This window comes from Dendrobium catenatum, unplaced genomic scaffold (genome assembly GCF_001605985.2).
Source record: "Dendrobium catenatum unplaced genomic scaffold, ASM160598v2 original_scaffold_98264, whole genome shotgun sequence".
In the NCBI taxonomy this organism is placed as follows: domain Eukaryota; kingdom Viridiplantae; phylum Streptophyta; class Magnoliopsida; order Asparagales; family Orchidaceae; genus Dendrobium; species Dendrobium catenatum.
In genome coordinates this window covers 24168-41426 of record NW_021416702.1, presented here as the reverse complement: position 1 = coordinate 41426, position 17259 = coordinate 24168, and the positions used below count along the sequence as shown (strand labels likewise).

Below are 17259 nucleotides of genomic sequence, written 5' to 3'. Positions count from 1 at the left end.
TTTAATTTTATTACCCATTTTCTTAAATGATGTTATTTTGGGTATAAATTGATTGAGTCGGTGCAAGTCTCAGATTGATTGCTCAAAGAAGTGAGTTACTTTAATTTTGGGTAGTGAAAGTTATATATTTCAAGGAGTTAAAGGTATTTTGTCTTGTCCGATTTTTTTATGGAAGCAGATATATTATTGAAGAAGGGTTGTATGATATTTCTAGCATCAATTTAGGATAGGAGTATAAATTTTGTTTATCTTTCTGATTTCTTTGTTGTACGAGATTTTCTAGATATATTTTCTTAGGAGGAAAATCTTTCCAGAGAAGCTTTGCAATCTCTACTACAAGTAATAAAGAAGGGCACAAATTTCATATTCAAAACATTTCATATCTTGTCTTCAATGTATGCATTTATCTTCTCTTAAAACATATCCATTCCTAGTTTCTTCCCAAGCAGGGCTACTCATCATTCCAGTAATTCTAAAAATTTTGTTGTTCACCCCATCAAAAGGAAGATAATTGCAGAACTCGAACTAAACAGTATTTCAGGATTAAAAATGAGAAGCAACAATATAAATAATTACCATAAATTATTGATAATTACATAGTATAAAGATAATCACATACAATGCAACCCTTTCAATTTCATACCATCTATTCTTATTTTTGCTGCTACCCTTTTAATTCTAAATTGCAGATATGTAAGTTGTTGGGCCAAGTGGTAAATTGATGGAAGTCAATGAATGTGGAGAAATCACAATATTCATTTCAGTTCCAGCATTTGACAAGGAATTCTCTACAGGAAACACCTGCATCATCAATATTGTCAATTCAGCTTATGATCAAATAAAATGGATATTCGTATAGATATATTTGACAATGAAATCAATTTGCTGTAATGAAATAGCACCATGACCACAGCATTTTCTACTGCTTTTCATTTAAAACTAGGAAACTCCATTTCGGGGAGTATAAAATAATTCAAAGAACTTAAAAGCTGAGTATTAATATATAAACTTGAATAGATTCATACTGTCGATAACTTGAAATATATTATGAGTGAATAATTTCTTTGCATAAAAAGATATGCTATATAAGCAACACTATACCAAGGCTTCGTTTGAGACGGTTTTTTTACTGATTCTTAAAGCAGCTTTTTAGTACAAAAATTAAAATTCTTTACTAAGGCTTCATTTGGGACGGCTTTCTTTCTGCTTCTTAAAGAAGCTTTCTAGTTCATAAAAAAAGCCGCCCCAAACAAAATCAAAATTTTGTACTAGAAAGCTGCTTTAAGCAGGAAGAAAGCCATACCAAATGAAGCCTAAGTTTCTTTTAATCAGCAAGATAAAGGCTTACCAAGAAAGGATGGAAACAATAATTATCCACAAAAATAGAAGAAAATAAAAGAAAATTCGGAATTTTTTTTTTTTTCTGTTTTTCCTTGTTATGAAAGGATGAAAAGCCATGATTATCCAGAATGCATGAAGAAAAAAAATGAAACAAAACAATCTTTAACTTAACCTTATTAGGTGCCCCAAAAGAATTCTCATCCATCACATTACTGGAGGTAAGTACTGTTATTGATGATTGGGACGAGTTTATAGTTTCCTGCAATCCGGTTATAGAGATCTTCAAATTCACCGTGTTACTCCCAACGTTAACAATCTGCACAAAGATGTTATACTCATGAAGTGGGCTCAACTATTCATAGCATGGCTATTAGTCGCTTTTGACTTATTAATACATGGAATAGAGTAAATTCATAGGAAAGAAAGCAAAATGAGGATTCATAAAGCTGGCCCCAAATTGTTGGGATAAGGCTTATGAGGATGATGATGATGACTAAAGAAAAAATTAAAGTATTAGAAGGTGGCAGATATTTGTATTGTTCAACAAGGTATTGCAAATCATCACAAATGCTTCCATAAAAGAAAAGAAAATTAAGTTTCCAATGATACAAAAATAGTACATATGCTCGAGGTCTGATTAAGGTTTCGTTAGAGACGGCTTTTTTATTGCTTCTTAAAAAAGAATTTTTGTACTAAAATTCTATTTTAATAAGCAATTAAAAAAGTCGTCTCAAACGAAGCCTAAGATGATCAACCATCACGATAAAATTATCATTATATATATAAGTGCTCAGTACTGGAATGACCAATATTGTGTCTAGCCAAGCTTTATGTGAAGTTTTTGTACTAAAATTCCTTTTTAAGAAGCAATAAAAAAATCGTCTTAAACGAAGCCTAAGATGATCAACCATCACGATAAAATTATCATTATATATATAAGTGCTCAGTACTGGAATGACCAATACTGTGTCTAGTACAAGCTTTATGTGAAGAAATTTGCAACACATGGAAATAGAATTTGAGAAAATTTTTTCTTATATAAGTGTCATCGTCAATATATATGTAGATCACACACATACTTCAATATTCTGTAAGGAATTAATTAGAAATTCAAAACATAAAATTTCAATTAAGCTGTCCAAATACAATGGAATGATGAAAAATTTATCATAACATGTGTGGGATATTCAAAGAGCTGACCTTTATTTTTATGTTTTTGTTATTGTCTTCAGTGTTTTCCCAAACAATAGCAGAAGAAATTAAAGATCCTGAAGAATTAGCTTGGATTGTAGAGGGGAAGTAAATTGCACCACTAGATTCTTTAAAAAACTGTTGTACCCAATAGCTTGGAGTTCCATACTGCTGCCATGAGTTGAAGACAATAGCATCTGGATTCCACCTGGGTTGAATAGAAAATATGGGCTGAAATTCAATTTGCTTGTGGAGATGAATAAACTGGATATTAGGAGCTTCACAAACGATCACTTCTGTAAATCCCAAAATGATTTAATAAAAAAGACCGCACCAACATACATACCGCCTATCATTGTCATTGACAAAAAGAGGTGCATAGCTTGCCATTTCAACAACGTCACTGTTCAAGAAGAAGCAAAGCAACCCATCAGTCTACTCTGTAAGGGGGCCTTTTGATTGACAAAAAAGGAAAAAAAAAAGTAAAATAGAACGGAGTGTAAAAGATATGGAATATATTTGAATTTGTTTGAATGAGCATAAAATAAATTCATGAGATTATTTTTTTATTTGGTTTGAAATAAAATGAATGCAGTATAAAGCCCACGGATAATGACAGCTAGTAGTCGGTGGCAGGCACAAAGTGGCGGGCAGTGGTGGGCTACAGTGATGACTTTCAACAATGGCAACAATGAAAGTGGCGATTGGTGGTGAACGATAGTGGAGGTGGCCGATAGTGGCTGACAACAGCGGCCGATTGTATCGGAGTTTGATGGCAGAGGTCATAACAAAAAAAAAATTATTATGTATTTAAAAATCACCAAAATCTAACAATTTTTAAATACTCCAAAATTGCACTAGAATGTGCATTCCAAATACATCAAAATTTTACTCTGCATTATTATTTTTTTACTTCAAAACAAACATTGATATTTTCAAAATCCCTACATCTGGAATATTTTAAAAACCTTTTACTTAAATCAAACAACCCCTATGTTAAACCTGAATTTGCTAAGGTATGTGCTACATTTGGTTCAATTTAAAAATATCTCAAAATCCCAACTTTCACGAAATTCAGTAAATTTAATGTTGTTATGTTTTACTCATTGAATAAACCAATTTGACATCTAGAACAATATATCTGAGTTCGCATGATTGAAGGTTAGCGAATCAAATTCCATTTGCCCTTTTTTTCCTAAGTTTAAAAATCTATATATTATTTATAAATGCAAAACACCATAGCAAATGGTAAATTTTTAACAGTTGGCTGACAAGCATTGAGTTGGAGGGACAATTATGTAAATGACTTTGCTCAAGCCTATTTCCTTCCTTTTCTTCTCAAACCGACAGCTCATTTCTTGTTGAAGCTCTCAGTTTCCTCTAGTAGCAGCAGGTGGCCAGGGCGGATTTGGGAGTTGGCTAGAGGTGACGAGGATCGAATAGGAGTTGGAGCCAAAGTGGTCGGGATGTTGTTGCAACCGTGAGAGGTAAGTGTTTGGAATGACAAAGGAGCATCTGTTACCTGGAAGAGGAAGGAACATTCATTTTGCTGGCTTCTCCCATCTCTTGGAATCGCAGAAGAAGAACAGAGTTGTTTTCATCTCTAAGGGCATCTCCAAACAAACTTCATTCACCGGTTGCAGCTCCAGCGAGCGTACACCAGAATGACAAATGGAAACACATTTTTACATTTTATCTCGGCTGTGAGGACATCTCCAACCGAAAAACATATTTTCTATTTCAAAATGCAATAACAGTCATAACAAACAGTAATTCATCTCCAACCAAACTCAATTTTTAATATCAAAAAAGAATATTCTATGTATATTCTTTCTCATCTCCGTTTCTATATTTATTTTTAATCATAACCTAATATTTAACGAATTTTCAAATTAGACTCACTTATAATTTTTTTTAACAAAAATAAATATTACTCGATAAATTAATTTGAAATATAAATATAAATAAGTACCTAACAAAATAAATATTTACACCACATAAATAGAAACAAAAAATACACATGCAACTAGACATCAGAATTAGTATACTGCTCAAACAAATGATCAATTAATGCATTTTGAAATCCGATGTGAGCATCTTTATTTCTAATTTGTCCATGGCGAGCGATAAATTTTTAAAATCATGTATTATCATTCGCCACCATTTCAACCTTCGAAGGTGGCGCTTCTCTTGTAACTTCAACTGGTGCACTGAGACCGCGTTCTTCCTCGATATCATGTTATGCAAAATTATGCATGTAGTCATTATGTCATGTACCACATCTTTTCATCCAACCACAATTGCATAACATGATTGGATAGCTCTAAAGACACATTATATTTCTTTTTTACATGCTTCTTGCTTCATTGCAAAATATTGTTTCTTCGAACCACGTGACTCTAGAATAGTTTGTACGATGGTAGACAATTTTAGATATCTATTGTTAGCCAAATAATAACCCATATTATATTCTTTTCCTTGAATGACAATGGCGAGAGGAGCAATACCTTGAACGAGATTGAAGAATATGTGGGAAGACTCTTAACACATTGATATCATTATTAGTGTCAGACATACTAAAATAAGCATGCAATATCCAAAGATTATAATCCACTACAACTTCAAGAATAACAATAGGTGTTCCACTACTACCCGTATATTATTGGACCCATCCAATAGGACAATTTTTCCACTTTCATTGCATGCAATCTAAACTGCCTAGCATTCCTGAAAAACCACGTTGACGAATGTGGAGAAGCCTAACAACATCATTAATTGTTGGTGATCTTAAATATTACTCTAAAAATATCTTCACTATTGCTCGACAAAATCTCTTTACGCTTTCAATTGTGGTTGACTCGCCTATTTTAATATACTCGTATGTAACATCTGCTGGTAGTCCATATGCCAACATCTGAAATACGATTGTTACTTTCTAAAGGTGTGACAATCCAAGTCTACTGGTGCGATTCATTCATTGGTGGAAGTAGTTGTCATGAGATTTAACTGTATCCACTATGTGAAGGAAAACTGATCGACATATTTGATATCTCCATCGGAACATGCGTCATTGTACAATGGAGTGTTTGAGAAATAATCATTGAACAGTCGACGATCTGCGCTCTCCCAATCACAATTGATGAAAGCATGTCTTGTAACTGATCCGCCTACAAACACTTGGTTGTTTTGTTGATTGAGAATGTATTGGATCATCATATTGTTATTTGTGATGGCATGACATATTACTGTTTCCTCTTATTCAAGACTATTTATCAATTGGATATTGTCTTCTTCATCTAAGGACGAAGATGAGGATGACAAATTTTTTAAATTGATATTCATTTTGTGAATTAAAGCTACATATCTTTATGGGCATCGTCATTTACTAGATTGTTATTCTGGCTATTTTTATAGGGAAGGGTAAGATAAGGTTGAGCCCTAGTAGTGTCAGGTTAAATTTTTATTTTATAATCGTTTTTGTCAATATAAGAAAATTTTAGATCGAGGTTAGTTGACTGTTGATGGTAAAATATTTTGGCTTCCTTATAATTGCTCTATGGATGAAAAAGTTCTGGGAGTAGAGTTCACGGCTATGCAAGAATACACAATGTCTTAGTACTGCTAATCATTCAATTAGATAACAAAAAAGTTTTTAAGGTAATCGTTAATAGGTTGTAATGGAGCATAATTAAGCAACATTCCTGTTTATACCAGCTTTCTATTTGTTTTAAAAATGAAAGAAGAAAAATGCTAATGCAGTCTCATGATACCGGGAATTCATAAAGTTACCTGTTCCTTTCCAACCCCATAAGAAATCCAGCTTCACCTAATGCAGCTAGAAGGCTTCCTTTGCCAGCATCAGATCCAGTCACAGCATACTCACTAACAAAAGCCTAGAAATTGCATTATCATGTAAGGAATTAGAATTATACACTGTCAACAATCGCCTTAAAATTTATTAAGCATTTCATATATCATAACTGTCATACCTTTGGACCAGAACGTGATGTGTGGTCAAATTGCTTTGACATTGAAAACAAATTGTTTGAGGACGTGTAAATCTACCCAAAATCAATGCACAGTTAGAAGTCCTGATATAAAATCAGTACTTAGACTAGCTAAATTCTGGGGTTAGAATTGCTTAAACATACATGGAAATCATACATATCAGCAGGATGGTCTAATGGGGAAGACGAGCCATCACAGTTGGTAATGATTTTAATGTCCGGATAAGCAGCTTTGATGGCATAGTAGAACTTGAGGTAGTTTCCTGTCAAATAATATGCCTATTAGAACTTCCAGAGTCTTTATTTCATTCGATAATCTAGTACAGCTAATAAAAATTGATAATTAACCAGTGAGTTAAGAAACAATGACCCAAAGATAGAAAAGTATTAAATAAATGAAAACGAGTTATTTGAAAAAAAAGAAAAAAAATAATTAAATGTTTTAACTTGAAGCATATGCAGATGACTTGCAAAAAAAAACCAAGTACAAGTCAAGTATGATATAATCAAAGTGTAAAGTGAACCTTCCTGAACTTCATTTTTTGCAGGAGGAAATAACAAAAGTCATTTACAATCTCTTTGTGTACGCTTTAAACCATTATTACAAAGATATGAAATCATAGTAGTTTGCAAATTATGGAAATGTTTGGTAACGCTGTCCTACAGTTGATTTTTTGTTGTTTATATGGAAGTAGAACAAATTTCATGAGAAATTAGACCACATGAAATTAAGAAAACAAAGTATTATTAACACATTATACAAATGAAATAGCATATTTTAAGCTATTGGACAGTCATGATTGTTAAAGATAAAAGCACAAAATGGTTGGGGTAAGGCTAATGATGATGATGATGATAAAAAATAAATAAATTAATTAAAAACAAAAAAGAAACTTAGCGAAAGAAAACGACCTTACCTCGGTAATTTTTTTTCCCACAGTCTTCATTACCAACTGCCACATATTTCAGTTCAAAAGGTTCTGGATGTCCCATTGCAGCTCGAAGTAAGCCCCATGTTGAGTTAGGAGATCCTCTAGCAAATTCAATACTATCAAGTGTATCCTGCACAAAATTAGCAATTTATAAGAAACTTTTAGCTAATCCGAACCATTAAATCAAGAAAAACAAAGGTTCATCAAAAGCCAGCAAAGATTAACAATGTTAACTATTAAGGAGCCATTTGGTTGTAAATATTTGTATTGCAAATTAAATCAAAATACAGCTTATTTGGTTGTAAGAAAAGCAAATGCATATTAATCCTAATTTGAGAAATTCGGAATTCATCACCTACTTCATATTGGAATTCATTCAATTCGAGCAAATTCAAAATACATTGAAAATGTGATGCTTCACTCATTTCCACCCATTACTGTTCATCGCCTGCCATCGTCGTCGCCAACCACCACCACTTTTCACCTCATGTAGCCTACCATCGTGGTTGCCCGTCGCCACCTCCAGCCAACAACATCATTATTGTTGAACACTATCACCACACTATCAGGGACCACCCCTGACTCCATTGCTGCCAGCCACCGCCAAGTTGATGACAATTTTCCACAAAAGGCTATCTTCTTGTAAAGGTAAAAGGTGTGAATATCTGGCACCTTCTATCCATGTTACTTTCACAACATATTTTTTTACTTTGTGTTTTGTGTCATAAAGATCTAATTAAGTTCATACAATTATTATTTTTTTCAATGCAAGTCCTGATCACAACATAGTTTTTAATCGTTCTCAAATTTCCTGTAAAATTTTTATTTTGATATTATTTCGCTAAAGTTTAGTGTTCCCTTATTTTGCATCAAAAGAGACTAAATTTTACTAAAACTAAAGTTAGTTGATTGTAAATTTTGACATTTTGTATATTCTTTGTGAATCGCATCAAAGGATTATGTAAGTAAACCCTACGCCACAAGTCATCTTTAATGAAACAGAACCAGCAATCAAAATTATGAAGTTGAACTTGGTGGAGAGAAATATGTGCATTGGATTTATGAACTTTTTAAGCATGCAATAGGAACTATATGAGACTTCATTTGCAATATTTGAGCTCCTTAGTAGCTTATGATCCCACTTGAGCTTTAAAGAGGACATAAAAGTATAGAAGGAAAATAAGCCTAACCCAAAAAATAGATTTAATATTCCAAATCTAAATATTAATGCACGAGATTCAGACTGACTAACGCACAAAATTCATAAAGAAGTTAGAAGTGGAGGCAATAAAAGGTATGTCAATTCAAGCGAACTGAAAGTAAAGTGATTTTGAAAAAACTATGTTCGAGTATTTGCAGCAAAAAAAAAAAAAAATCATCACACCACACCAAAAGCAAAGGCATAAAACAAAAAGGTTGGTGTGTTTACTTTTTTTCTTCCCTATAGTATGCCTGAACATAATGTATTGCACTGAAGTAGTAGTTATTCTATTAAACTCTGGGAATGTAACACACATTAATCTTCCATCAAATAAACCAACAATAAATTTTGGACCCTGCTTGGCCTATTAATATTGGAGTATTTGTTTCTTAATACCTCCATTGGATTGATGTGATACAGTGAAGATTAATAATTCATATTTAAAAATGGTTACCAAAAGTTTCAAGCAGCAGCTAAGTAATCCTCATTCTTAACAGTCTCTTCTTGATGCAAATGTTAGGGAATGTGGACCAAAGGAAACCAAAGTTGAGATGGTTAAATATATTTTAAACCAAAAGTTTAAATCTATATGAGAGGGTCAACCACTTAGCATTTCTATACCAATATATTTTTCATCTATTTAGTGCAAGACTAATCCAATACTCTTATGTGCCTTAGCTGAAAATGCAAATAATAATAGGAGCAATAGTGACAATGCCTCAAAATACCATTGGAAGTGTCAAATTAGCTTCAATAATGAATACTAAAAAATTACAGATAATTCATTCTCTTCTGAAGAAGCAAAATCCATATGTAAGCATGAGTTAAAACCATGCCTGAACAAAAGCTAATATGTTTGGAGTAGCAACTTGATCGTTGTGGCTGACTCCTACAACAACAACAACAACAACAAGCCTTTAATGACAACATAATATATCTAATTGAAATTAAAGCTGTAATTTCAACTCATCCAAACTCTCCAAATAGAAGTACCATTGTTGACCACCCACACAGCTGAAGCGCCGAGGTCTTCTGCAAGCTGCATTTAACAAATACCAAAAACTAGTTTAAAATAAGAGTCATTTCACTTTAGGTTTGTGAATAAAACAGCAAATCAAAAGAAATGAGTACTTGAAGAAATTCGTAGTATCCGAGCCCATCATCGGTCCAATACATCCAGACGTCACCGAAGTGACCAGACCTTTCCTCCCAGGAAACCATTGTTTCTTTCCATCGAAATGCATTTCTAAGCCATTCACCTTCCACAAAACAACCACCTGGACAAAAGAAAGTTGGAAAAAGTGAAACCTATCTTGATTTGAAATAAGATGAGAATCTCATAGAAGCACTAGCTGAATAATTTATTGGGAAATAGGCAATACCTATGCAAACACTGATAAGAAAAAAACAGAAACAGAAAAGATCAGCATATAGGTGCATTGAATTGATGGCTATGTCTTGTTGTCACTACTACAGATTTCACTACGAATTGATTGTGGTGAATTTTAATCCTAATTTCTCTTATATGATATAAGATGGAAATATATTCCGTTTTAGATCTACTCAAGCGAAAACCTTTAGACTCTAAGGTTGACCTCCATAATTCAAGTTTACCTTCAACTCCCTCTCTAGTCTTATCAACAAGAAGAATCTAAAGAAAAAAAAAATCTAAGGCAGTGGAAATTATTGAAAAAAAAAATTCAAAATACTCATGATGAAATAAGCATAAATGTTTGATACCACTTCGACCGATGACTAAGTTTGTATAATGCATTCTCTTCATAGGACAAAAATTGGGTTCCAAAACTTAACATAATTGACCTGGCGCATAGGGCTTTGAATGGATTAAAAATGTAGAAATCTGATAACAAAAAAAGATGGAGGCAGTACAACAGTAGCTGTACCAAATAGATAGTAAAAACGTGGACACCCATATTCACTATCTATGCTCATTTGGAAAATCTCAGAGGCCAAGTATTATTTGAAAATTTCGTAGTACACACTTAAATATACTGTACAAAATAATAGCTCTGCTAGCAAGTAAGCAAATTTTTTAATTTATCCTGCTCCTCATCTATCATTTATTATCATCCACAGAATTGAAGGTAATGCCCGTATAATAAATATGAACTAAACTCTATATCAACTTATTTTACCTTTAACGTTATTAACTTTTTGTACACACTCTCATAGTAGAAGAACAGAAACATATCATTCACAGAAATTACATTTTTGGATAGATTGGAATAGGTTTAAACATAGATGCTTCAGAAATATATATGATCAATGTGATGATAAGAGGTATCCATATATTGGCGGATTTAGGGGGGCCCCTGAAAAAATATATATAATTTTTTTATAATTATATTATTGATACATCATCAAAAAATTAGTTTTATCGGGCACGAATCTCGAGGCAAAAGCTAGTTGGAAACTTCAAAAAATTAATTTTGGGAGCACCCGAACTCCGATTTCAGCGAGCTTACAGTCAAACTGAGCGTCTCGGAAATACAAACCCGACGACACCAAGATCAACCCAATCCGAGCCCAAATGAGTCCAAATCAAGGGCTCAAAGTGCTGTCGGAAGGTTCAAACCGCAATTTGAGTTACCAAACGGTCTCCAATTTTTACAAGCTTATACTCGAATCGAACAGCTCGACGAGACGAATCCAACGAGCCCAAGATCGCCGAATTCCGACATCTCTAAGACCTTCAAATGTCCAACGAACGGTGCACGATCGTAGGATTCAAAATCAACCGTCCATTCAACCACTCCCAACTAACCCTTGATCCTCCACCTATTTACGGGCTATGTCATTCCCAAAATCTATAAATAGAGCCCCCTCTTCTCTTGAAAGAGGACCCCCCGGAGCTTAAGGAAAAAAGAGAGAGATCGGAGATCGCTCTTACTTCTTAGCCTCCTCGACCACCGCCGGAGTTTCGCCGGACCACCGCCTAACGCCGTCACTCCGCCGGACCACCACCTGAGGCCCTGTGCTCCACCGGACCACCGCCTAACACCGTCACTCCGTCGGACCACCATCTGACGCCCTGTGCTCCACCGGACCACCGCCTAACGCCGTCACTCCACCGGACCACCACCTGACGCCCTGTGCTCCACCGGACCACCGCTTAACTCTGTCACTCCGCCGGACCACCACCTGACGCCCTGTGCTCCACCGGACCACCGCTTAACGCCGTCATTCAGCCGAACAACCACCTGACGCCCTGTGCTCCACCGGACCACCGCTTAACGCCGTCACTCAGCCGAACCACCACCTGACACCCTGTGTTCCACCGGATCATCACTTAACGCCGTCACTCCGCCGGATCATCATCTGACGCTCTACGCTCTGCCAGTCTTTCACTTGAAGCTCTCATCTTTGCCAGGCCATCATTGAAGATTCTCACATTTGCCAGACCTTCATCTAAGGCCCGAAGTTTCTGCCTTATCATCATCTAAGGCCTGAAGTCCTGCCAGACCATTACTCGACACTCGGACTTCAATTGTACAATTGTTACTTGTAATCTGATCGTCCTTAGAGACGAATCAGCCCATTGTATCCAATTCAAGTTCTAGTGAAATCTTTTCAACTGGGCTAGGCCCCGTGGTTTTTCCCCTTTCAAGGGTTTTCCACGTAAAAAATCTTGTGTTCTCTGTGTGTGAACTGGATATCCGTATAACGCTAAGACGAACAATTAAAACTCTATCGCCGCGTATATTCTAGTCCGCAACAATTATGATTATTTATTTGTTATTAAAATAGAAGCTTAGTTAATAACTTTTATCCTTTCATTCATCTCTTTACAGCTCTAACTTTTATATGAATATAAATTAACTTGAATATTATAATCAAAATTTTATCATGATAAATTAAATTTTAGATTTTATTTTAAGATAAATAAATGTAATAAAAGTTCAATGAGTTTTTTTCTGCTCAAGTATTATAAAAAATTCAATATGAAATAAAATAGGATATCAGTGGATTAAGGATACTTTAGTCACTTATATTGAGTAGAGAATATTTGATTGTATTGATAATAAAGTAATCATTCAATTTTTCAAAATACAAAGAGTGGCATAAAAAATTGTAAGTATTTTATCATCTTACATTTTATCCTTTTTAAATAACAAATTCAAACAAACAAAAAACTAAAAAGCCCATATGAAAGAAACTGATAAAATATTTGAAAAACCTAATTTGAGCTATCACTAGAAATTTTTTTTACTCCGCCACTATATCCGTTGTGCTCCTTATTAGAGCTACTTAGACCTAAGCAGACTCTTGTCAAACCCTATGACATATATAATCTTTTTCCTTTCATTAGTTTGGGTGACCGTTCTGCAGAATGAGAAGGGCGGAGGGTATTTTTTTTACCTGGAAATCTTAAGAACCGAGGTTTTAGATTGGCCACCATTGCAAAAAGCTCCTTCCTAAAGCCATGTCCCTGTACAAGTACAAAATGAAAAAAACGGTAATGAGATGAGTAGATAATGGCATCAAACAGCCATAAGGTCAAGCTCAAGAATGAGTGCAACGATTAGACCCTAAGATGACATACTCACAATACCAATAAAATTTATAGCTTGAGTAAACATTAAAAAATCTTTTTTCATTTGACAATTTGAAATTCATTATAATTTGTTACTACTCATTTCAATTAACAAGATCGGAAGCTAAGTGCCTAAGCGTATACATAGAAAGCAAAAAAGTGGTTCAGAAATCATGAGAAACTTACACCACAAGAAGTCAAAGATTAATGAATATTCCATAAGAAAATATTCCATCTTTGTTTTTATTATTATGAAAAGTTCCAAATTGATAAACACATATTTTATTGATATTGACTTCTCCAATGTCATAGGACACTGTTTAATCCAAAATTATTCTGGGGAAACAGCCTGAATCCTACTTGAGACTAGCAGTCAAATCAAGGGATATGATAATGGGTGGATGGGAGTGGTTTTGGTCCTTGTAATCTCTCAATTGAACCCTTGCAAATAATTGAGCCAAACCCTTTCATAGAGATAGGCAAATCAAGTTAAATGAGAGTTACTGAATTCAAAGAGAGGGAGATAGAGAAATTTACATCTCATGCAAGACTTAGTTAATCTAAACTCTTCTGAAGAGTATCTGAACTCTTAGAACCTGACATAACTATTAGGAGTAAAACCAAACAAACTTCAGTTAAGATTTCTTCCTATTTGAAGCATACCTTCTTCACTTGAAAAAAAATTAAGCCTTCAGAGTTTATATTATGTACTCTTGTATGAAATAACCAAAGTTAAAGAGCAAGTCAAAATTCAAGCAACTTCAGCATGATTGATTCCTAATTGAAACATAACTCCTTTACTACTACAACAAAAACAACAAGCCTTTATACCAAAATATGGGGTCGGTCACAAATAACTACTTTACTCAGGGGAAAGAAAAAAAAGCCTTCAGAATATAGGATTCATATCATGAACTAAATTCTTGTACAAAAACAAAAAAACAAACATGGCAAGAGAAGGTTTCTTCAGTTTCTGAAAACAGGCCTTTTAACATATGGTTTAAATGAGTTTCTTTAGTTACTTTAACAGGTTCTTTGAAGACTCACTTTTCTCTCTTATTCTCTCGACGTTCATAAGAAAATATCGCCATGCTTTTTTTTATTATTTTCTGTAAAAAACTTACCTTGTAAGTGTCAACAGGCATAACTGATATCTGATCAAACCAAATTATTCCTTGATTGGAAGTTGTCAATTGAAGCCTGGACTGAGCATTTGATCCTTTGGCAGTAAATAATAGCTCAACTTTTGTCCAATTAGACGTATTCAGTTCAGCTGTCCTGTAATTTAAGGGAAAGGTGAGTAGAGTATTTGATAAGTCGCGGTTTTACTTCTAAAAATTTTATACCAATAAAAGTTCTCACGTTATAATAGAAGAAGCAAGGTTCTGCAACCCATCTGTGCTTGCCAGTGAAACAGATAATTTGATTGCTGCTAATGTTCTTACGTAAAGGACAACTTTATACTGTTTTCCATCTTCAATATTCTGAATTAAAAAATTATAAAATATCAAGAGATAAACTGCCAGTAAACCATAAGCAATCAAAATGACTGATGAACAGAAAGAAATAATCAAGTGAAACTAAGGCTTCATTTGGGATGACTTTCTTGCTGCTTCTTAAATAAACTTTCTAGATCAATAATTAAATTTTTTGTACTAGAAAGCTAATTTAAGAAGCAACAAGGCCGTCCCAAACGAAGCCTAAATAAATCTCCAAGACACATGAAGGATTCTATTCCACTAGAAGCAACGAGGATTTCTCAAAGATGAAAAGTGTTGTGGCGACCATTATCAAAGGTCTTATCCTCATATATGGCTTGAAACAAGATCCACATAGCTTATGAAGTAAGCACAATTAATTAATGATAAGTAGGAAAAACTGATCTTATTTCAGCATAATGAAGCTAACATAAGTGCATACCATTCCCCAATACCCAGGGTTATATATGCCAACACCACCTACTGGACAGATAATAGATCCCTCATTGCCACATAAAACTTCCATACGAAGTGCCACCTTATTACGCTCAAAACAAGATGTTCGATCAGTCGTCACAAAGATTGTAGAGTCATTCCCAATGATAGACCAAGGGTCAATGTTTGAAGGGGTATTAGGGCCCCCAGCTTCAAAGCCTGCAAAAGGATTTAAAGGAATCAGAACTAAGAGCACATAATGAATCAATAGAACTAGAAAACAACCCTCACTGACACATCTTCATCAATATCGGACCTGCGAAGAACTATTTCATAATAGGCAGATCTTTTAGCATTAATTTACATGTCATAAACGTGTTTATAATGAGGCATGCTTGCATCTTGATCTTCCATAGAGACTCTAGTATATTATAAATAATCATATCACCATGGAAAAGTTTCCTAGAAGCTGCAGAGATCATTCCAAGGACTTCGAAATTAAGACAGCTTTCCAACAACATTTACCATTGAAAAGACGAGAAATATATAAGGCTTCGTTTGGGATGGTTTTCTTATTGCTTTTTAAAGCAGATTTTTAGTGCAAAAATTAATATTTTTGTACTAGAAAGCTGCTTTTAGAAGCAGGAAGAAAGTCGTCCCAAACAAAACCTAAATCTATATCCCCTAAAACAAAAAAAAGGCAAGATTTAAAGCCTTGCAACAATATAAATCAGTATCAAATCAAGTAAAATGTTTATGGATATCTTCAATTACTACTGCTTCTCATGCTCATCATTTTGATAATTAGACACTTTCGACACACCTCTATTACTCACAAGTTCTGCCCATAGCCCCCCAGCTCCAGCATGATTTATCTCCTGTAAATATAAGAACAAGGACTCATCACAAAGTGGATCAACTCTGAAAATTTATCTAGAAGAAAAACAAAATGAACACCAAGAAAAATGCTAAGGATGTCACTTTCCTGATTACTTTACATATTTTTAAAACCATTAGGCTGAAAAAGTAAAGTCTAGCTCATATCACGATATGATTAATACAATCAGCTGAATTCCATTTACCATTTTTTTTCAAACTCCACTATCCTTTAATTTTTCTAACTTCATAAAACAGCTCTAGTGAACAAAATCAACAAACAAAACCCTGCAGTGAACTCACTGGAAAGGGAACCGCTCACCTCAAAAAAGACACCAAACAGCGTATCTGACATCTTCCTTCCAGAATGCGAGGAAGCATTCACCGCCAAGACCGCAGTTTGGATATCCTCCAATCCATAAGCTGAGCTTCGGCGTAAATCGGACATAATAATTAGAGTACAGAACAGAGTGAGAATACAAACATCCAAAAACCCCATTTTTCCCTCACGGCCCATCTCATCGGCAGCGATTCACAACCTCGAATTCAACAACAACAAAAAAAAAGCATAAATCAGCGATAGGATGCCAATACAAAAAAGGATCCGAATCGAAAAAGATTCAAACTTTGGTTACCGAATCAGCAGAGAATTTGACAGTGATGCGGAAACTGGTCTGGGGGCGCCAGGGTTTAAGTAGGGGTTCAAGAATCGAGCTGGGGGTTGCTTGAAGCCATTGCCGCGGGAATCATGCCTGGCTCATGGTGGACTGTGTGGATGGCGAAGACGACGACTGCGGTGGGGTCCATCTTCGTTTTTTGACCGTCGGATTGGGGATCGAACGGAGATTAGAGGGGTTAGGATGCGATAGTCATCTACTCCACGTAGCGTTGCTTGCAAGGCTCACTGAAGTGAGGATTTGGCGAAAGAATTATGTTCTATTGCACGCCCACGCCCAAATATTGTTATTCTGGGATCTCAAATTAAGCTTACAAGCTTCGCCAAGATTTCCATAGTTCCATATAAGAGAATTTAGCTTCTTTTGGACAATTATTTTATTATTTTTAAATAATTTTTTAATCTAAAAGCTTTTTAAAATTTTATTTTATAAAATAATGAAAAAAATATCCCAAATGAAACCAATCAAACACATGAATATTACAAAATTCTTCCATATTAGTAAATTTAATATTATATACTTAGCTATATAAAAATTTTATTAAACTATATCAAAATAACATTAAT

At 34.5% G+C, this 17259-nt stretch overlaps 1 protein-coding gene across 1 annotated transcript; it reads right to left on the bottom strand.

Moving 5' to 3' along the window:
- Nucleotides 1–658: 658 nt before the first annotated feature.
- On the bottom strand, nucleotides 659–16983 carry LOC110109281 (alpha-L-arabinofuranosidase 1). The gene is made up of 18 exons (XM_020840266.2): nucleotides 16652–16983; nucleotides 16339–16555; nucleotides 15964–16018; nucleotides 15148–15359; nucleotides 14590–14711; nucleotides 14352–14505; nucleotides 13053–13122; nucleotides 9804–9949; nucleotides 9666–9711; nucleotides 9509–9561; nucleotides 7457–7601; nucleotides 6684–6802; nucleotides 6522–6593; nucleotides 6322–6425; nucleotides 2879–2935; nucleotides 2542–2740; nucleotides 1514–1657; nucleotides 659–801 (listed from the first exon to the last, which is right to left on the bottom strand). The coding sequence occupies exons 2-18, from the start codon at nucleotides 16531–16533 to the stop codon at nucleotides 679–681; spliced, it is 2016 nt and encodes a 671-aa protein (XP_020695925.1). The 5' UTR covers nucleotides 16534–16555; nucleotides 16652–16983; the 3' UTR covers nucleotides 659–678.
- Nucleotides 16984–17259: the final 276 nt, after the last annotated feature.

What these genes read in the sequence shown, in the direction of transcription:
- LOC110109281 (XM_020840266.2), bottom strand. Translation starts at nt 16,533, where the DNA reads ATGGGCCGTGAGGGAAAAATGGGGTTTTTGGATGTTTGTATTCTCACT. An exon ending in ACCCTGGGTATTGGGGAATG is followed by an intron (nt 14,712 to 15,147) that starts GTATGCACTTAT and finishes TTTTTAATTCAG; the next exon opens with AATATTGAAGATGGAAAACA. An exon ending in TGGGAAAAAAAATTACCGAG is followed by an intron (nt 6,803 to 7,456) that starts GTAAGGTCGTTT and finishes ATTATTTGACAG; the next exon opens with GAAACTACCTCAAGTTCTAC.